Source organism: Somniosus microcephalus, chromosome 7, assembly GCF_052327205.1.
Source record: "Somniosus microcephalus isolate GS21.2 chromosome 7, FLI_Smic_1.0, whole genome shotgun sequence".
Classification (NCBI taxonomy): domain Eukaryota; kingdom Metazoa; phylum Chordata; class Chondrichthyes; order Squaliformes; family Somniosidae; genus Somniosus; species Somniosus microcephalus.
Window position 1 is genome coordinate 35725497 of NC_140993.1, and position 22115 is coordinate 35747611.

General features: G+C 44.8%; 1 protein-coding gene across 3 annotated transcripts in view; it reads right to left on the bottom strand.

The window, feature by feature from the left end:
- arhgap28 (Rho GTPase activating protein 28) overlaps positions 1-22115 on the bottom strand; it is a 220593-nt gene that overhangs the window by 19966 nt on the left and 178512 nt on the right. For all 3 annotated transcript variants that reach the window (XM_085992399.1, XM_085992397.1, XM_085992400.1), the window contains 4 exons: positions 19378-19538; positions 18362-18527; positions 13167-13258; positions 8481-8558 (listed from right to left, as the gene is read on the bottom strand). In XM_085992399.1, the coding sequence (XP_085848525.1) occupies positions 8481-8558; positions 13167-13258; positions 18362-18527; positions 19378-19538 (497 nt within the window). The remainder of the gene's footprint in view (positions 1-8480; positions 8559-13166; positions 13259-18361; positions 18528-19377; positions 19539-22115) is intronic.

The following is a 22115-nucleotide window of genomic DNA, read 5'->3' on the forward strand; positions in this document are numbered from 1 at the left end:
TCTTGCTCCCTCCCTCCCTCTCTCTTTCCTCCCTCTCCCTCTCCCTCTCCCTCTCTCTCTCTCTCTCTCCCTCCCTCCCCCTCCCCCCTCCCTCCCTCTCTCTCCCTCCCTCCCTCTCTCTCCCTCCCCCTCTCCCCCGAGCCCGAATTCGGTGAGCCGAAGCCCCCGTGTGCGGATCAGCGTCTCAGGGCCGGCCGAGTGGCGCGGCCGAGCACGTGAGGCTAGGCCCGCCTCTCAGGTCCCGCTCCGGGACGCCGTCGACGTTCACGCGCTCACTGTCTCCCACCCCGCCAGCCTTTACCAGATGGCGGCGATTGGCTACGCTCGGCCCAGTCCCGCCGTGCCAGCCTTTACCAAGATGGCGGAGATTGTGGGCCGCTGGTTTGGAATCGGGCCCAGCGGGACGGGCGGTGGCCTAGCCTCGGGCGTGGCTGGCGAGGAAGAGGCCGAGGCTTCGAGGCCTGAGGCCTGCAGGCAGCTCATCCACCGCCGAGGGGGGGAAAGCCCGAGTCCCTTTGCAAAAGGATTTTTTTTTTCTTTTAAAACCAACTTTTTTTTTGCTGGAAATCCATATTTCAAAATAAACACAAAGAAAGTGGGAAAAATAAATCAATAGTTAGGAATCAAGATGGCGGCCACTCACCTCAGCTCAGAAGGATTAGGCCTGCCCGCCACACACAATGAAACGCCCCCCGTGACGCAACCGATTGGTCAACCATCAGGTCACTCAACTGTAGGATTGGTCAACCATCACGTCACTCAACGCTATCCCCCTGTAGGATGGCCCGCCCACACACACAATGAACCCCCCCCCCCCCCCGTGATGCACCGATTGGTCAACCATCACGTCACTCAATGCTATCCCCTGTACGATGGTGAACCATCACGTCACTCAACGCTATCCCCTGTACGATTGGTCAACCATCACGTCACTCAAACGCTAATGAGCGGAATGTTGCCGTTTTTTGAAACTTTTTTGTATACTGTCCGAACAATTTTTGTCTGACCAAAAAGTAAATATGCCTATTAGACTCCCCTAATGATAAGCTTTCTTTTGATATAACATATGTGTAGGTATGCTCTATAACTTTTGATTGTATAGCCAGACAGACAGACAGACAGACTTTTATATTATATATATAGATTATTATGTGTGAAGATAAGTCCAAAGCTAACTGCTATTCTGAATGTTCACCTTACTATGAAATAAAGCAACTTGGCAATTTGTAATCAGGCCTCATTTTACCAAGTGTTTGCTGGGTCTGTCTTCGGAGAGAGTGAAGAAGCACATGTACAAAAGACGCAAATATTCAGTTCAGATCACAATTCGTTCCACCCCTGGGTTGTATAGTTAGATATTACGAGCACACCCTTAAATGTAAGAGACTCAGATCGTCTACAGAAGCGACTGAATCTACTGAGCCCAAGGCAGACTCAAATCTGTAACAGAGAGACGGCAGCCTGGGGCTGCAGAAGAAAAAAAAGAGGTCAGGAGTGAATGAGCAGCAAGTTGGGCAAGACAGGCCATGAGAGAGAGGAGAGTTGTCAGAGAGGTTTTGGGGGAGGTGGGGGTTACAAGAGGTAGAGAAAAGAGGAGGAGGTGGTGAGGAGCAAATAGAGGGCAGAGTAGAGAGAGATAGCGAGGCAGAGGAACCTGGAATCGAGGCAGCAGTCGTTTTGTGTGTCCGAAACTAGTGCAGTGTGAAGCACAAATAGTCTACACGTACACACCATGTAAACAGTGTACATGTGACACTCGAGGGCTGACTGATGACATGTGGTGCACTGGTTAATGTACTGTTCTTCGAGTATGGTGAAAACATTCTGCATGTAGTACAGGCTCAGTCAAGTGGATTACATAAAACTGGAACTTTTCCGACTACACTTTGGTGGCAAGGAACCTCACCCATCGTGGACTGGGCGCAGAGCGGAAAATTGCGGCAAAGTACTCATAATTTTCCAGGAACAAGGTTCCTCTCCTCCAGTACGCAGCCAAAAGATTTAGGCCATAAAGTCTATTTTTTAAAAAATTTATATTCATTCATGGGGTGTGGACATCGCTGGTAAGGCCAGCATTTATTGCCCTTCTCAAGGGGCAATTAGGGATGGGCAATAAATGCTGGCCTTGCCAGCGACGTCCACATTCCATGAACAAATATTTTAAAAAATTGAATCTCGATTTAACAGATGTGATAGTTTACTTTCTCCTTTAGAGCCCCTTCCTTCTGCCCTCTCCTACCGTGCCATACCCACTCCCAAACCATGAAGCCAAGCAGCCTGCCAGTCTACCGCCAGCACTGATCTGTATATAGAAGCTTCTACGTGAAACTGTCGCGTGGTGAATCACATTTCCAATGTCCTTTCCTGTCCTTGGTAAAAGGGCTTCGTCTCCCTCTGATGCGCGAGGCAAGATCAGGATCCCATCACATGGCAATGAAAGACGTCAAACCACAAAGAACATTTAAATGCAAGACCATGGTGGGTTTGTGCGAAGTTGGAGCTTTCCAGATTCCGATAGTTCTTCATCGTTTTAGACTGAGTTTGTGTCTCATATATGGTACAACCTGCAATTTTCAATCTTCCAATGTACATATAAGGAAGCGGGAGAGCAGTACACAGACAGCTAAGGAAATGCTTGGAGGATTAGTCACCCATCAGTATCTTCCATTTCTCCCCAACAGCCCCATTTTTTCAACCAAGAAATGCAGATAAGAACAAGAAACATTTAAGCAGAACAAGGCAATGTCTCTTCTCTACCTGAACTAAAATAGAATGAGTCCTGATACTACGTCATGTCATACAACGAGGATACAAAACAGTTAACAATTACTGTATGGGTATGTAGTCTGTGAATCCTACAACATTTACATACAGCAGAACACACTTAGTAAATAAATAGTTAATTATATCATTGCAAGGATCAAATTAAACAGAAGATTCAAGTATGTTTTAATTAAACTCATTAGGGCCGGATATTCCGATCCCTATGGATGTGTACTCGCTGTGTACACACCCGTAGGGACATCGGAAATGCTGGTTTCAGGCATGCACAGTGCGTGCGCTGAAAACCGGCATTTCCGATCTGTCAAGAATGCTCTTGACAGATCGGACGCCTGCCCTGGAGAAGGGCCTCTGCGGGCGGAGAGTTACGCTTTCTGGAGACCCTCCGCCCGCAGAAAACCCTTAGAATTTTGATGCTTGGTAAAAGCAGGTGTAAGGCCTGCTTTTACCAGGATAAGAGTTGAAAAAAATAAAATAAAATAAAAAAATTCACTGATTTATCATTTAAAAATACTTTTAAAAAGTCAAGTTTATTTTTAGCCCTGTATTTTTTTCAAAAAATTAAATGTTTAAAATATTTAATTTATTGCAATTTCAACTAATTTTAAAAATGTGATAAAAAAAAATTATTTAATCTTTTAGTGTTTTTGGGGTGATCTCAATTCATATATTTGACAGGTCTATCTGTCAAGTGTATGAAGGGAGATTCCCTTCTTTGATTGGCTCCCCATGGCCCACGTGATGTGCGGGTTAGGTTGAGTGGCCATGATAAAAAAAATTGGCCCTTAGTGTTAGGGGGGATTAAATACGTGGGGTTACGGGGTTACGGGGACAGGGCTTGGGTGGGATGGCTGTCGGTGTAGGGACCGGGTGCTAGGGTTTGGATGATCTCGTTGAATGGCGGAGCAGGCTCGAAGGGCCGAATGGCCTACTCCTGTTCCTATCTTCTATGTTTCTATGTGATCCATGGGATGCTTGTGAACCACCTGCGCCTCTGGGATATGTGGGCCCTGCGCACTTGGCATTGGAGAGGCCCAGGAGCGGAAGTGTACGCACCTCGGGAGCCCTCAGGTAAGTGCATAGATTTTTTTCAGATCGGAGGCTTCCGCACGCGGGAAACCTCCAATCGGAAAATACGGCCCATAATATTTGCAGTGGTATTAGCTGTAGAAGGATATTCTCCACCTACTCTCAAACCTGAAAACTGAACTGCTGACTTCTCCCAGTCCTCCTACAGTTTACAGGGTTTTAAATCATAGCTTGGTGACACCTAACCACTACTTCCTGCTTTATTTCATCTTGGTTCGGAATCTTTTCAACCTTGATGCTTTTCCCATTTATTGGGTTTGACCCGTTATCTAGGGTTCTCAAGCGACAATATTTAAAACATCTTGTACCATCTGCAAGATGCACTGCAGCAACTCGCCAAGGCTTGTTCGGCAGCACCTCCCAAACCCACGATCCCTACCACCTAGAAGGGCAAGGGCAGCAGGCGCATGGGAACACATCACCTGCAAGTTCCCCTCCAAGTTACACACCATCCTGACTTGGAAATATATTGCCGATCCTTCATCGTCGCTGGGTCAAATTCCTGGAACTCCCTCCCTAACAGCACTGCGGGAGTACCTTCACCACAGGGACTGCAGCAGTTCAAGGAGGCGGCTCACCACCACCTTCTCAAGGGCAATTAGGGGTGGGCAATAAATGCCGGCCTTGCCAGCGACGCACACATCCCAAGAACAAATTTTTAAAATAGCACGGTCTATGAGAGGGCAGAAGGAGGGGATCTAAAGGAGCAAGTAAAATACAAAATCTGTTAAATAGAGATTAAATAAAGAAAAGGGCTGTGGAAAAGCGACTGGTAATAATAAATAATGTTAGTGCAGGAAAATGTTAAAAGCCAATAACAATAAGGTTTTTGCCAGTTACATGTTAACCATTAATCTATGTGGTTTAACATGAAATTAATTGCCGTGTGACTGTGCAAGGTGTAATAGATTGCACATGGTCATGAATCCAGGTCTGCCCTGGATACCTTCTTGGTTTCAGTGGCATTAGTTGTTCCCTTAAACAATCTGAGCATCTCACTTTTATCGATATGTAACCTATCTACGAGACCCGGGGGTTTCACACTCATACACTCATCCTGAGCTGAACCAGACATCTGTATTGTTTTTCATTGGTATTCCTTCAATTTCTCTAAAGGCAGACACAAGATGAGATAAGGATTAGGGCAGCACGGTGGTATAGTGGTTAGCACTGTTGCCTCACAGCGCCAAGGACCCGGGTTCGAATCCGGCCTCAGGTGACTGTCTGTGTGGAGTTTGCACATTCTCCCCGTGTTTGCGTGGGTTTTCTCCGGGTGCTCCGGTTTCCTCCCACAGTCCAAAAATGTGCAGGTTAGGTTGATTGGCTATGATAAATTGACCCTTAGTGTTAGGGGGATTAAATATGTGGGGTTACGGGGATCGGGTGGGATATGTGTTGGTGCAGGCTCGATGGGCCGAAATGGCCTCTATCTGCACTGTGGGGTTTCTGTGATTCTGTGATATGAATTGTTAAACTGCTTTATTCCACAGTAAAGTGAATGTGCCGAGTAAGTGTAATGGTTAGATTCACTTCGTTCAACAGGAACTTATTTTTCATAATAGAAATAAAAATAATGGAAAAACTACATTACCCGACTTCAATGGGGCATCTCACTTAACTTAAACCGAATAACTTCTCGGCATTTTATCTCGCAGCCCAGAACAGAACCTTCTCTCATTGAAGATTCCTGTCCTTTTAGGGCGTGAATATTGCCAGGGAATGAGAACTTCCGGTTGTCGAAGTTTTCACAGGAGCACCGAGGGAGCAGAGCACGGGGAGGGGGGGAAATCAGTAGCCCAGAGAGAACAGAGCACAGGGAGGGGGGGAATCAGGAGCCCAGAGAGAACAGAGCACGGGGAGGGGGGGAATCAGGAGCACCGAGGGAGCAGAGCATGGGGGGGGGGGGGCGGGGAGAATCAGGAGCACCGAGGGAGCAGAGCATGGGGAGAGGGGGAATCAGGAGCCCAGAGAGAACAGAGCACGGGGAGGGGGGAAATCAGGAGCCCAGAGAGAACAGAGCACGGGGAGGGGGGGAATCAGGAGCACCGAGGGAGCAGAGCACGGGGAGGGGGGGAATCAGGAGCCCAGAGAGAACAGAGCACGGGGAGGGGGGGAATCAGGAGCACCGAGGGAGCAGAGCATGGGGGGGGGGGGGCGGGGAGAATCAGGAGCACCGAGGGAGCAGAGCACGGGGGGCAGAGTGGGGAGAGTAGGAGGTCGGAGGGAGCAGAGCACGGCGGGGAGGGAGAACATGATCCATATGGGGAGATGGATAGCGTGCTCTCCCCCCCCCCCCCCCAGTACACTTGGATCAGGCTCTTGAGCATGAACGGCAGCGTGTTCATTTCTCGGAGTGACGCCATCGGACGGCCCGAAATCCGGACGTTAGGACACAGTGTCGCTATTCACTTTATAATGTAAAAGTTGACCTGAAAACAATCCATGACCCAGACAACAATGCCTCATCAGCCACCACAGCTCTCTCCCAGAGTGTTTAGTTTGACGGATGTGCGGGTTAGGTTGATTGGCCATGATAAAAATTGGCCCTTAGTGTTAGGGGGGATTAAATACACGGGGTTACGGGGATAGGGCTTGTGTGGGATGGCTGTCGGTGTAGGGACCGGGTGCTAGGGTTTGGATGATCAGCCATGATCTCGTTGAATGGCGGAGCAGGCTCGAAGGGCCGAATGGCCTATTCCTGCTCCTATCTTCTATGTTTCTATGGAGTGATTAGCGACTGTGGGTTCCAGTTTTTGTGACCCATGACCTCATCCTTCTGCACATGCGCCGGGCCACCCAATGACGTCACTAAGCATTGCACCCGGGCATCCAATGACATCACCGAGCATGCGGCAGTGCATCTGATGATGTCACCGATCATGCACCGGGGGCACCCGTGACGTCACTCTCAGCGCATGCGAAGAAGCTACAGCTCCGCCAGTGACGTCGCGTCCAATGACGTCACCCTCGCCCGTTCTCATTGAATGTAATGCGCCTCACTAAACCAGCCTTGCAGCTCAAATCATGTAAAACAGTCAATGCTGTGGATGTCAAATTCAGCCTCAGAGAAACAGCTACAGCGCCCTGCGTGATCTTGCAGTGCCCATTCATGGGGTCACACATATTCAAAAACTACCTACTTCCACCTGCACAACACTGCCCCTCTCAGCCCATCGGCTGCTGAAACCCCCATCCATGCCTTTGTTACCTCTAGACTATTGACTATTCCAATGTTCTCCCGGCCGACCTCCCATCTTCCGCCCTCAATAAACTTCAGCTCATCCAAAGCTCTGCTGTCTGTACGATAGCAAAATACTGCAGTTGCTGGAAATCCGAAATAACAACAGAAAATGCTGGAAAAACTCAGCAGGCCAGGCAACATCCGTGGAGGGAAAATAGTCAACGTTTCGGGTGAAAACCCCTTTGTCAAGACTAAAGAAGCACAGGAAATGAAATGGATTAAGAGGCCAGGCTGGGAGAGAACAAAAGAAAAGAGACATTCTTCCGATTAGGCACTTTACAGCCTTCCGGACTCAATATCGAGTTCAACAATTTCAGATCATAACCTCGGCCCCCATTACATTTTTACTTATAGTTTTTATCCACACCTTTGTTTTGGCCGTCCCCCCACCCCCTTTCTTTTTTTTTCTCTCTCCCACATGGCAACTGTCTCCCATTCTGCCAGCGCATTTCACACCTAATCTGGAGCTGTCTTTTGTCTCCACTAGTCCTATCACCACCTCGTCTCGTTTTGAAGACCTCTTAATATCTCTTCTCTTTTGTTCTCTCCCAGCCTGGCCTCTTAATCCATTTCATTTCCTGTGCTTCTTTAGTCTTGACAAAGGGGTTTTCACCCGAAACGTTGACTCTATTTTCTCTCCACAGATGTAGCCTGGCCTGCTGAGTTTTTCCAGCATTTTCTTTTGTTACCTCTGCTGTCTGTAGCCTAACTCGCACCAAGTCCTGTTCACCCATCACCCCTGTGCTTGCTGACCATTGGCTCCCGGGTCCACCAATGCCTCGATTTAAAAAATGCTCATTCTTGTTTTCACTCCTGACACTGTCTTTTTATCCTTCTGAGTACTGTGCTGGTACCGATTGCCCCTCACTTTCAGAGCTCTCTCTTTTTAGTTTTCCTTCTCACTCTCTGTCAGGAAGCACGTGACTTCTGATTGACCCCTTTCATCTTATCCCCCAACGTGACATACTGAAAGCAGGAACTCAATAAGGGAAGAATTATGGGTAATGCCCTTCTACTGACCAATATATACTACACAACCCTCAATTATTTCACATTAGCAGTACGTATTAACACACTTTTTCACTTAAAAACATCTTCAGATCGCCCTTGAAAGCATTTAAGTTTCAATGATTAACTTGGGACCAATGTTTTATATTATTCCATTTTGCTCCAATTATTGGCTGTTGACCCATGTATCATTGCTTTGAAACTCACACTCCGTTAAAGGCAATTTCTTGTCCATTTGCTGCAACAGGCATTTATCATCCACCTTTTAGCAGCCCAGTAACCAAACAATTACCTGTTATTTTATGTCATTACACTGTAATGAAGACTGATCAGAAGGAGGATAATGGGAAGTGACTCCTACCTTCACCCGTGAGGCAGACCCAGGTACTCGCAGAATTCCCTCAGCGTCCAAACCCGTTTCTTCCATTCTTGACAAAAGCTAGGACAAGGAATTATTACACAGTTAACCTATTTTATGGCAACTGGATTAAACACATTTGAATTAAAGGGATGGTGTTGTCATATATTGTTCATGCTGGCTCATCCAAACCTGAAATCTCTTCTGTATATCCTTCATTTCCAGCATCACAAAAAGCTCATGCTCCAACTGCCTCTGATGCAATTGGAACTTTATTCATGTAAATAGAGGAACATAGGAACAGGAGTAGGCCATTAAGCCCCCCCAAGCCTGTTCGGCCATTCATATCCATCACTAAGACCGCCTACTTCCACCTCTGTAACATTGCTCGACTCTGCCTCAACTCATCGGCTGCTGAAACCCTCATCCATGCCTTTGTTACCTCTAGACTATTGACGATTCCAATGTTCTCCTGTCCCGCCTCCCATCTTCCACCCTACATAAACTTCAGCTCATCCAAAACTCTGCTGCCCGTGTCCGAACTTGCACCAAGTCCCGTTCACCCATCACCCTCGTGCTCGCTGGCTCCTGGTCTGGCAACGCCTTGATTTTAAAATTCTCATTCTTGTTTGCAAATCCCTCCATGGCCTCACCCCTCCCTATCTCTGTAGACTCCTCCAGCCCTACAACCCTCTGAGATGGCAAAACTAAGGCCATCAATATAAGATAGTCACCAAGAAATCAAACAGGGAATTCAGAAGAAACATCTTTACCCAGAGAGTGGTGAGAATATGGAACTCGTTACCATAGGGAGTGGTTGAGGTTAATAGTTTAGATGCATTTAAGGGGAGGCTAAATAAGCATATGAGGGAGAAGGGAATAGAAGGTTGGGCTGATAGAGTTGGATAAGACGGGAGGAGGTTCGAGTGGAGCATAAATCGCTGGCATGGACTGATTGGGTCGAATTGCCTGTTTCTGTTCTGTCTATTCAATGTAAAGATCTCTGCGCTCCTCCAATTCTGGCCTCTTGCGCATCTCTGATTTTAATCCCTCCATCATTGTCGGCCGTGCCTTCAGCTGCCTAGGCCCCAAGCTCTGGAATTCCCTGCCTAAACCTCTCTGCCTCTCTCTTCTCCTTAATACCTACCTCTTTGACCAGGCTTTTGGTCATCTGTCCTAATATCTCCTTATGTGGTTTGGTGTCAAATCTTGTTTGATTACGCTCCTGTAAAGCATCTTGGGATAACTACATTAAAGGTGCTATATAAATGCAAGTTGTTGTTGTAGATCCTGGCTGATGTGTGCCTCTACTCCATTGATCCATATGCCTTGATACACTTAGCCAATAAACATTTATTGATCTCAGCCTTGAAAATTTCAATTGACCCAGCAAACACAGCACTTTGAGGGACAGAGTTCCAGAGTCCCACTACCCAGATTCCCGATTTCACTCCTGAATGGCCCAACTCTAATTTTAAGAACATACCCTCTTGTTATGGATTCCCCCACCAGAGAAAATAGCTTCTCTGTATCTACAGTGAGAGTGGGCGAGAACATGGCAGATGGAATATAATGTGGATAAATGTGAAGTTATCCACTTTGGTAGAAAAACAGAAAGGCCTAAATGGTGAAAGATTGGGGAATGCAGATGCTCAAAGGGACCTGGGTGTCCTTGTACACAAGTCACTGAAAGTGAATGTGCAGGTGCAGCAAGCCATTAGGAAGGCAAATGGTGTGCTAGCCTTCATTACAAGAGGATTTGAGTACAGGAGTAAAGAAGTCTTACTCCAATTATATAGGGCCTTGGTGAGACCATACCTGGAGTACTGTGTACAATTTTGGTCTCCTTACCTAAGGAAGGATATATTTGCCATAGAGGGAGTGCAACAAAGGTTCACGAGATTGATTCCTGGGATGGCGGGACTGTCGTATGAGAAGAGATTGAGTAAACTAGGCCTGTATTCTCTTGAATTCAGAAGAATGAGAGGGGATTTCATTGAAGCATACAAAATTATTACAGGGCTTGATAGGATGGATGCTGGGAGAATGTTTCCCTTGGCTGGGGAGTCTAGAACCAGGGGCCACAGCCTCAGGATAAAGGGTAGGCCATTCAGGACTGAGATGAGAAGGAATTTCTTCACACAGAGGGTGGTGAATCTTTGGCATTCTCTACCCCAGAGGGCTGTGGAGGCTCAGTCATTGGGTATATTCAAAACAGAAGTCGATAGATTTCTGACTAGTAAGGGCATCAAGGGATATGACGATAGGGCCGGTGAATGGAGTTGAGGCAGAAGATCAGCCATGATCTCATTAAATGGTGGAGCAGGCTCGAAGGGCCGAATGGCCTACTCCTGCTCCTATTTTTATGTTCTTACTCTAGCGATCCTTTTTATAATTTTAAACACCTCAATTAGCTCACCCCTCAATATTCTAAACTCAAGTGAACACAAGTTTATGCAACCTGGCCTTCTAATTTAACCCTTTAAACCCCAGTATCATTCTGGTGAATCTGCATTGTGCCCTGTAAGAAAGATGGGCTTTGGTATCCTGACAAATATATACCGATGAACCAGTCAAATCCTTAACACTTTCCTTTAACTCCTCACTATGGAACCATCTGGGGTTTTTCTGACATGCCTTCAGCTGCCAAGGCCCTCAGCCCTAAACCTCTGCCTCTTTTTTCCTCCTTTAAGGCACTCCTTAAAACCTACCTCCATCTGCCCTAATATCTCCTTAGTGACACTCTCAGCTCTGCCCGTAACGGGCTGTGTAGCCACAATTTAGTTTCTAACCTCTGACACTCTTGTACTGGTAAGGATACCTCTTACATCTGCTAGATACAAGTTCTTACAGAAGAATAGAGGAAATAAAAAAGCCTTCTTCTGGTTAACACATAGACTAAGAAAGACTGCTACTTCTAGCAAAGACAAAGCCAAACTCTACCTCCGAGTGACCCACGTGGCAGAAGGGCTCATGCTTTTGTGCATCAATGATTCCCAACAATCAGTACTTCCCAGAATCTCCAGACAGGTTGGCTCCACTTTTCCAATCCTCTCCCCGCCACCCCCCCCCCCCACCTTACAGCTTTACTTTTAACAAAGAGACCCACACAATTATTAGGGGTCATGACTTGTTTGCGACTCACTAAGTGCTTCTTCCCTGGATCCAAGCCAGGGATAATGACTTTACAACTTAATTACTTAAAAGCCTGTATTCACTGCTATGTCCCAGCACTCAGTTCAACAGCTGAACTCCATATTGTACCCCACGGGTATCCTCAGGCCATTTCCTTTACAATTTCAGAGGCAACATTTTGGCAATTTTACGGGGCACTGCTCCTACAACGACCTTCACGGGCCAACATATTCCTAAGGTTCGGTACCCAAAACTGAATGCAGTACTCCAGATGGAGTCTGACCAAGGCCTGATGCATCAATTCCTCACTCTTGAATTCAAACCCCCCTTGGAGATAAAGGCCAACATTCCATTTTTGAGGGTGCTCGAATTTTTAGGCCATAATGTTACATTACTGTTACTTATTTGCTTTGGTTAAATAAATGCACTCATTAGTTTTAACCTGAAACGAGGTACAATTTGGTGGCAATCTACCGCTTGTTGAAGACAGCAGATAGATCTGATGGTCATCCTAGGATAACTCCGACCTAAAATATTTAACGGAAATGTTATCTCGGGCACGTTACTGAGAGCGTACCTAGATATGATAGAAGTGAAAGATATTCTTGAAGGCATAGGGGAGCTGGGGCTCACCAATAATAATTTATTTAACAAATGGGAGCTAAGAAATTTAGAATAAGAACAGAAACGACACAAAAACTTAACAGCCCCATTTAAAGACTTTGGAGCTGTATTTTTTTTTGTTGGAAGAATGCAATATGTCACAAGAGATCATATGATTAAACCAAGATGAGGGAGATTCACTCTGAAAGAATGAGACTTGACAGGTCTGGCTTGCAGAAAGTCTGCATGTATCTGTTAAAATCCTGTGACAGCCACCACCCCCCCTCCCCCCCATTGATGGATTCAATGTGAAGAACTAACCATCCAGTTTTGGATTCATTCAGAGAGAGAGAAAAATCTTTAAAGGAGTACAGTATTCAACAATTGTTGAAGCGATCAGTTCACGAGAAGGAAATCTGAAGTAAAGAGTACTCAATTTTTGCAAACACTGAATCTGAATCAATGTGACATTAAAAAAAAGTGAACTCCTGCTGAATTACTGCCTCAGGCATCAAAGCTGAAGAGGCCATACACCACACGCCAGCCCAGCTGGGCAGAGGAAGTGGCTGCTGGTCCAGAGCCAAGATGATCATTCAGGAGGGGATTAAACTGCTGCATTCTCCAGCAACCGTTTCTTTGTGGGAGCGGATCCATTACATGCACAAAGGATACCGTTAACCGTAATCCGTACTCTAAAACCAAACCATCAAATGTAATCCCTTAGTTTTGTACATCTTTTGGAATATATATAGTTTCTTCCGTGCAGACGGTGCCGCATATGACTTTCAAGTGCTTGTGTGATCTATCGCAGATCTCCGTGCTTGAGGTCTGACTGCATGCTACAGGCACCGCTGGACTCCTCACTATCCTTCTATACAACGCTTCGAACTAAGTTAACCCATATTAAGCCTGGGCCCAATCGGGAATTTCTGCTCAAAGTATTGTACTTACTTTTTGAAAGATGAGAGGAATTTTCGTTCCTGGAACTTTCTTTTGATCATTTTCAAGCAATGTTGTGAGGGGGACGCCAAAGGGGCCAGTTTCTGTAACAAACAAAGGATCTTACCTTATCAAAACATACATCACTTTTTTTTTGGAATGGGGAGCAGTAGTAAGTATATTTTTAAATTACAGTAATTTGATGCCTTCAACTATTTTTCCAAAACAACTTCATTCGTGGCCATCTCACTCTGCTTTCTCTGAAACTTTGTTGAAATTCTGGGCCGCGATTTCCCCTACCTCGACGGGTCCGTGGCGGGCGATGTCGGTGGCGGGACCCGACCCCGCTGCTGGCTCCAGCCCGCTGTGTAGAATGGTTTTACGTTGATTGTACTTGTTAAGGCCACCCAGCGCATTTGCCAGCCAATTGAAGGAAATGGGTCTGATGACGTCATTTGATGACGTGTCATCAGCCGGTTTCCTTAAAGGGACCATGTGCAAATTTATTTTGACAGCTGTGTTGTCAGTGTTCTACAGCATTGAAGTGCAGCAAACACTGGCTAGCACTGCACAGAGGTGCAGGGCTGCACCCAGGCTCTCACATGACTCCCTCCAAATGCTTATGGAGGGAGTCACAGCACGCAGAGAGGTTCTCTTCCCTTCCCATGGGCGGAAGAGACCTCCCCAGTGTAATGATCAATAACATGTCATTCTATAGTGGACACTAGGTGGAGCCGTAGAGCTGTATATAGCTGTATGTATAAAAGACTACACTACCCAGCTGTATAGATATTAAGACTACATTACCCATGAGGCACTAGGCTACCCACAAGGCAACAGTCAAGATGGCAGCCTGCACACAGGAGCACACATGCTGCATCTCTACAGATACTGTACCTAGAGAACGTGTACTGAATAAATGACAAGCTAGAAGCTAGCTGTGTTCATAATAAGAATGTCTAGTTATTAATGAACATAAGATGGTACCAGGGTGGTGAAGATCTGCTGAAAATTGTGAAAAGCGACATGGAGAATTTGAAGCCACCAGAGCGTTTGAAACTCACAGGAAACATCGACTACAATTGGCAGACTCTTAAACAACAATTTGAACTCTACATTGCAGCCATCGGATTCGGTACGAAGCCAGACGCAAGGAAGGTAGCGTTGCTGCTTACGGTTGCAGGCCCACAGGCGATAGAGGTATTTAATACATTTGTATTTAATACAGTGGAGAACAGAGAAAAATTAGAAGATGTGCTAAAAAAATTTGATGCACATTGCTCTCCCAAAAAGAATGAGACCTATGAAAGATACATCTTCTGTTCTCGGACACAACAGCAAAATGAGACTTTTGATAGCTTTATAACTGATCTGAAACTGAAAGCACAGACATGTAATTTCTCTGAGCTCAAAGCATCCATGATTCGTGACCAGATTGTGTTTGGTATTCATGATAAAAAAGTCAGGGAACATCTGTTGAGAGAAACCGAACTAAATTTGGAAAATGCGGTGAAAATATGCCAAGGCAGCGAGCTAGCTCGAAAGCACGCGAGGACTTTCAGTGAAATCAATAATGATGCGATTGTAATGAGTGATAATGCTGCTGTCGGTGCTGTGTCCTATAAGGGGAAGAAACATGGGCAGAACAGAAATGAAAAGCAATCGGAGGATGAAATTTTAAATTGTAAACGCTGTGGTTACAAACACCAGTTAAGACAATGCCCAGCGTTTGGAAAAATGTGCACAAAGAGTAATGGAAAGAATCACTTTGCCAAACAATGCTTTTCAAAAGTACAAACTAAGAAAGGGCAACGAGTTAATGTAATTGAGGACACTGATTTAAGTGAGACATTTTTTGTACGAATGGTGTCATGTGACAATATCAAAAAGGATACAGAAAATGTGCAGCCCTCAGAAATGGACAATGCTGAACATAAAGTTAATGCAGTAAAAGAGGACAAATGGATGATCCCACTGCAGGTAAATGGAGCATTAGTTACCTTGAAACTAGACACTGGGGCAAAAGCAAACTTAATCAGTATGAGTGACATTAACAATATGAAAGAAAAGCCCAAAATACAGAAAAAGTCAGTACTACTGAAGGACTATAATGGACAGAAAATAGATAGCTTAGGTGTATGCAGACTTAAAGTGACAGTCAAAGACAAAGTGCATTATCTCATGTTTTCTGTTGTGGCTGAAAGACTTGATTCGATACTAGGTGACAAAGCTTGTGAAGACTTAGAACTGGTCAAGAGAGGCTACCGTATAAACTGTGCCATAAGCAGACCAGATGACTCGGGTGATGAAGCAGAGAGCCCATCAAGGATGAAAAGGCCAAAGGGTATCCATGTCTTCAAAAAGCCTAGTTTCTCCAAGAAGAAAGAAAAAGACTTTAAGGTCAAAGAGAAGCCAAAGGAAGAAAAGCACAAAGAGGAAAAACGCAAGGAGAAAAAGTCCAAAGATATAACCGCAGCAGATGTTGTTAAGCAGTGGAAAGAGAAAAAGAAAAAGAAGAAGCCTGCACCAGAGCAGGAAGCAGTTCCGGTGGATACTCCTTCTTCCCTCAGGCCAATCTTTGGTGTTCCATTAGCCGAGGCTGCTGAGAGGACTATGCTGTATGATGGGATCCAGCTGCCAGCAGTTTTTCGAGAGTGCATTGACTACATTGAGAGTTATGGCATGAAGAGTGAAGGAAACACTGAAACCCTCTCCAAGCAAAGATCGCAAGGAGACCTCGATCTATACAAGAGCAGATTGATGACAATGCCGCAACTGCATCTTGTCAATCACCGCCAGAACAATCTCATGAAGACACATCAGACTTACCCGTGTTGAGAAGATCCACACGTGAAGTAAAAAAGCCTGATAGACTTTGAGTACAATGTAAAGCTTTGAAAATGTGTTGACTGTTTTGAAAATGTTTATGTTTATAGAGCACTAACGAAAGTGTTACTGATATTATCTTTATTGTTTTCTTGAAAGTTGATATTGATTTTGTTAAACCTCAAAGAAAGGGGGATGTAATGATCAATAACATGTCATTCTATAGGGGACACTAGGTGGAGCCGTAGAGCTGTGTAGAGCTGTATATAGCTGTATGTATATAAGACTACACTATCCAGCTGTATAGATATTAAGACTACATTACCCATGAGGCACTAGGCTACCCACAAGGCAACAGTCAAGATGGCAGCCTGCACACAGGAGCACACATGCTGCATCTCTACAGATACTGTACCTAGAGAACGTGTACTGAATAAATGACTAGCTAGAAGCTAGCTGTGTTCATAATAAGAATGTCTAGTTATTAATGAACATAAGACCCAGGAGACCAATGCAGCCTGGTTGCACATTGCACAGGAGGACACAAGCATGGATGTTGTCAGGAGGACAAGGCTGCAGTGGCACAAACCTTTCAATGATCTCAGTAGATCACGAAACGTCACTACAAAGCCACACTCAACCTCATCCTGCTGTGCCACTCATCACATCCCCATCACTCTGCCTTCCCTAACCTACTCCTGCACATCCTTACTCACACCAACTTACTTTTCGCCTCCACCCATCCCGCTCTATCTACATTATCATTTCCCCATCTCACTCGCCACCCCTCACACTCACCCTCATCTTAGTTCAATCATACCAACTAACAACACACAAGGGTAGGCACTTGGGGGTTTTATGCAATGTTCATGTAAAGTTTCTGTTAATGTGGTATCAAACATTGAAACCTTTATCTTCAACACTTTGCGTTCTTGGACAGATCTGTGTGCACCTTTGGAAGTGGCTTAGTGAGTTGCAGTGAATGGTGAGACATAATGGTACCCCCCCTCCGCAATGCTGATGAGTGTGAAAGGAATGGCTCGGGCATTGTAGGGATGCTTTATGGTGTTGGTGTGGGGTGGTACCAACCTGGCGCATCATGTGGCAGCCAGGGTGCACAGTGTCAAGTGAAGTAAGTGTGGTCATGGTGAGGCCATCCCTGGCTTCCCAGGCAGCAATGTGGTTTGGTGCTGATACCCTGTGTCCTGTGCAGCATCAGATGATTGTGGAGAAGGTTGGTGGTGTTGTTGGTGCTGCTGGTGTGCCTGGTGCTGTTGGTGTTGGGGCTGATCGTGGTGGGATTCTGAGGACCAAGGTGAGATAGTTTCAAGGGCACCGATGCTGATGGAATAGATGACAGGTGAACTTGAGATGACAGAAGCGATCTGTCAATGGTGAGAGAGGTTGTTCCAATGAGGTGACACTGGATGGAGTGTTTGCTCCAAACACTTGCAACCTGAAAAAAGTTCAATCTGTCTTCCAAATGCAGTAAGCAACAGCTTCTGAGCTTAGAAAGTGAACAGCTGCGAGATGGGAGCTTTTATAGCACATTTTCAGCTGTCAAGTAATGAGATGATCCCATGGTGATACAACTCCCGACCTCCTTACCCGACGTGATGCCCGAGCAGCGTGGACCCCCGTAGGCGACCTCGAAAAATGTTAAGTTGAGCTCGAAATACTTTTTAATGGTCTGTTAACAAGGTCATAATGACCTGAATTGCCTCCACCGCCACTGCATGTCGGGTCTGCTCAGCCCTGACAGACCCGACATTTGGGAAAGTTGCGTAGTCCCGATACGTTGTCAAAAAAAAAAATTCCCACCCGACGCGCCATCGAACACACCCGCTGACACCCCGAAAAATTCCCTCCCTGGTGTTTAGCGCTGGACTGAGATTTTAATTTAACCTTTGGGGCTGCTGATCACAAAATAAGTAAAACTGATGAAAATAAATTTAAAGCAGTTATCAGGAAGGTGCTATTTACTCAAAGGCTGTTATATGTTTGGACCAATCTATCAGACAGGGTTGTGAAGGCAAAAACTTTAAAGACATTCAGCAAGCAGCTGGATGCTATAGCTGGGCAGCTCGGATACTGGAGGGATGAGCTTCAATGGGGCCTGAGGGTCTTTTCTCATTCTTGACTTTTGTTATGCTTTCAGGTTCTTTTAATATGTCGGTTTCCCTGATATGAACTCACTTCAATTTCTTATCTACTTCATTTGCAAACGGCACTCAGTACCACACAGATACAAAACGAATGCCGAATAAATGCAAATGATAAAAGCAACGCGATCCTAAACCGAGAGCTTTGTAATCTTGGACAAACTTTGTGTCTCTATACAGCGCAATGAAAGGATGTGGGTAGTGTAGTAGAAAACTCACCCTTTGCTTTAACCCTCAGAGTCCTGTTCCTCTTCAATTCTATTCCCAGTGCATCGTAGAAAGTTGTTATCTCTATTAGAGAGAGGTTATGGATTTTTTTCATATCCTGAGAGGATAGATCTCCAATTCGTGTTAGCCCCAGCCTGTCTTTCCGAATGGTAAATTTCTGAAATTGAAATATAGACTCTGACAATTAGTGAACTTCCTGAGTGGTAAACGATAACATCTTCTTTGACAAATTAATGTTAAATTGTAAATTTATTTAACTGGACAGTTGAGTTTAAGAAATAAGTTAGTATTTGGCCTGAAATCTGGAGCTCTGTTGCTCTGTCCCACGGAGCAGTGCGACAAAGGTTCTTGTCTACAATCCCCATACAGCATGTTACCAATTTCAACCACGGGGAGGTGGTCGACAGAGACCGAATGCTTAATCACAGGGTAAAGAGAGAAAATCAAAAGGCAAGCGATCACCAGGCCACTCTTATGTATTTCACAGTGGCCATTTATAAACCAGTATGGGAACAGGACTGAGAGCAGGGCATTCTCACCACCCCAAGCTTGGCATGGGAGAAGCACAGAATAGAAAAGGCAGAAAATAATAATCAACTTCCAACAATGACTTGTGTTCAGGTAGAATATACAGAACGTGAGAAATGAAATGTTTTTAACAACAGTGTTACCACAATAAATACAGGAGTAGAGGAACGCTACAGAGTTCCACTGAAGTAGCACTCTTCTCGTATACTACACCTTTCATTAATATGTACTTCTTATCTGTGTATATCTGAGAAAAGAGAGCTAGCTCTGAAATTTGATTTGGGCATTTGAAGGGTGTAGATCTAGCTGGTAAATTGATTTGGGTATCTGAGGATGGAGGTCTGGGTTTGCGTTTAAGGTTTGTTTTGGATTCAAACAACAACCCTCAGCCTCATCATGTTCAAATCCTGAAAGACAGCACGGCTGCTGTTAAATTTGCTTGATGAAATAATTTAAGCACGGTCACCCTTCTCACTTACGGGTAATGTTGTGGTGCTGGGCCTCTTTGTGAAGTTGTTTCTAGGTCGCTGTTCTTTCTGGGCTGCTGTCAGAGACTCAGAGTAGGGGATGGCCCAGTTCAGATCCTCTGTTATCTCTGGACTGCTTGGCTGGCTTTCTATTTTATCATTTTTGTTATTCTCTAAGGGGAAAATAATTTTGTTAGTATAGACATTATATAAAGCCCCAAAAAAGCACATTCTAGCTGATAAATCATCTGTGAATTATTTCTCCAGTTAGGTTTTTAATCTGTTCTGAATTGCAGAGTACGGAATCGTCCTAATTCACGGACATTATGTTCTTCTACTTTCTCACTTCTCTCAGAGATAGAGTCGATGAGAGGACAAATTGTATAATACCTGTCAATGGCATGATGAGCTAACTGGCCTTGCTTTGTTCCAAAGATTCTTATTATACAGGTAATGATGTGCAATATTTTATTTTTCAGCTCCTGAGCTCATTGACAGAGAAATACCAAAACTTCTATCAATCAAACAAGATCGGTGTAGTGAGTTAGGCAATCACCTTTGACCTCTGGACTAGACTGCAAACCCAGCTGAGCCTGGTGTCCACAAGGACTCTACATGAAATGGAAGTCTCCATCCAGTTCCCAGTGGGAATGGACACACACTACAAAACTGCTCCTCACAGAAAGTTCACAGGATGGCTGATAGAATTAAATAGAAAAATGCTATACTAGTGCAGTAGAGGTTTTTACTTCTGGTGTCTCATGAGGTTGGGCTGAGGTACATTGTTGGGGCAGAGTGGAGGGAATGTTTCTCGGTATTGGGAATGCTTGATGCTGCTCACAACTTTTCATTTTGTGCCTCCTCCAGGAGATAGCATTACTAGTGATTGGGGAGGGTAGTACATGCAGTTGCATCATCTAAAGGGTATGGGTGAGCATTGATGAATCGGATAGTTTAGCTTACTTGTCTTTTTATGCATGCAGATTAAATCCACAAACTTATCAGGGAGCTTTTTGCATTTCTGATATTTATATAGAGTTCATGTTGGAAGATTCAGAATCAGATACAATTTATATAGTCCCATCTTTTAAACTTGGTCTAGCATTGGAAATAGGGCAGGTTTGAAATCTTTTGGAGTATGTTTTTTGAGTATGTCTTCTCCAAAACTGCCAGTATTCTGTCTCCCCCCCACCAATGACAGCCCTGCACCATGGTTCATGCCTTCTGGAACACACTGTAAACATTCATGATGGGGTGCACAAAGTCTTACTGGACATTCCATCAACAAGTTGAAACTGTATCCAGTGTTGGCTCAAGTTAAATGGGCATTTACTCATGTCCGTTCAAAGTGAATCCATCCATTGCCATCTCTAACTCTCCACCATTTCACTGTGCTGACACACCAGTGCAGTACTGAGGGAGTGCTGCTCTGTCGGAGGTGCTGTCTTTCGGATGAGACGTTAAACCGAGGCTCTGTCTACTCTCAGATGGACGTAAAATATCCCACGGCACTATTTCGAAGAAGAGCAGGTCAAAATCCAGGAACTCCCTCCCTAACAGCACTGTGGGAGTACCTTCACCACACGGACTGCAGCGGTTCAAGGCGGCGGCTCACCACCACCTTCTCAAGGGCAACTAGGGATGGGTAATAAATGTTGGCCTTGCCAGCGACGCCCACATCCCATAAACGAATAAAAAACACATTTTGGTAACTGACCACCTTCAAGGTTTGGCCACAAGCATCATATCGTCATATAACCACTACCCTCAAACTCTCTCCAATAAAACTTTGCTAGAATTTCTCTAACTTTCAATACAGGTACCAGTATTTCATTGAATTTTCCTCTCTTGTTCCTTCTAAATTCCAAAGCTGCCAACCTGCATGGTCGTCCACCTCCCTCTCTGCGTTAAAAACCTTCAACTGATCTTCTCTTACTCCCACAATCTACAGGCTTTTAAAAGCTAAGTTTGGCATCCCCTAATCGTCACTTCTTGATCCATCACGTGTCTTTTTACCCTTGTTGCACTATGACCCTTGGCCTTTCACCTTGGTGCTTCAACAAAAAACAAATGTTACTCAGATACTTTAGCTGACTTGTTTTGATCATATATCCTTCCACTATTGTTGAACTGCAGCAATGATGCATTAACCACCATGAGAAAAAACTGCTGAAAATAGGTTTTTTTAAATTAATAATTCAATTATTTGGAAATCCCACAAACTTTACAGCAGCAGTATACAGGTTAAAATTAAAACCGTTTCACACGGTCAGATTTTAATATCTTTAGACAAGCAGGTGTCAGGAAGTCCTGACCTGGGCGATTAGGATATCATTAATATCCTTAAAAACAGGCGGTTGACAGACAGGGCTGCCTGGTTTTAACATACTAATTGATAATTAAGAATAATGGTACATTATCCAGTACCATGGTCAAATTCACCGTTATAGACCAGGTTAAATTTCTAACTAACGAAACAGATGGGTCTTATCAACAGGGAAAACATCCTTGCCAAAATTTTGAGAAACTCTGAAGAGGACAGATTTATAACACTCTCTAAGGTGTATTCTGCGACCTCCAGAAAGTAAGTTTTTAATCACAAGTGACCAGATGATTCTTTATCTGATTTTGTATAAAAATAGCCCAGGACAAAAGGTTCAGGTTTGAAATGTTAGACTATTTTCCGTCCAGTACTTGAACATACTGCACTTGTGCGCCAAGGTTTAATAACGCACTTTGATGTACAGGAA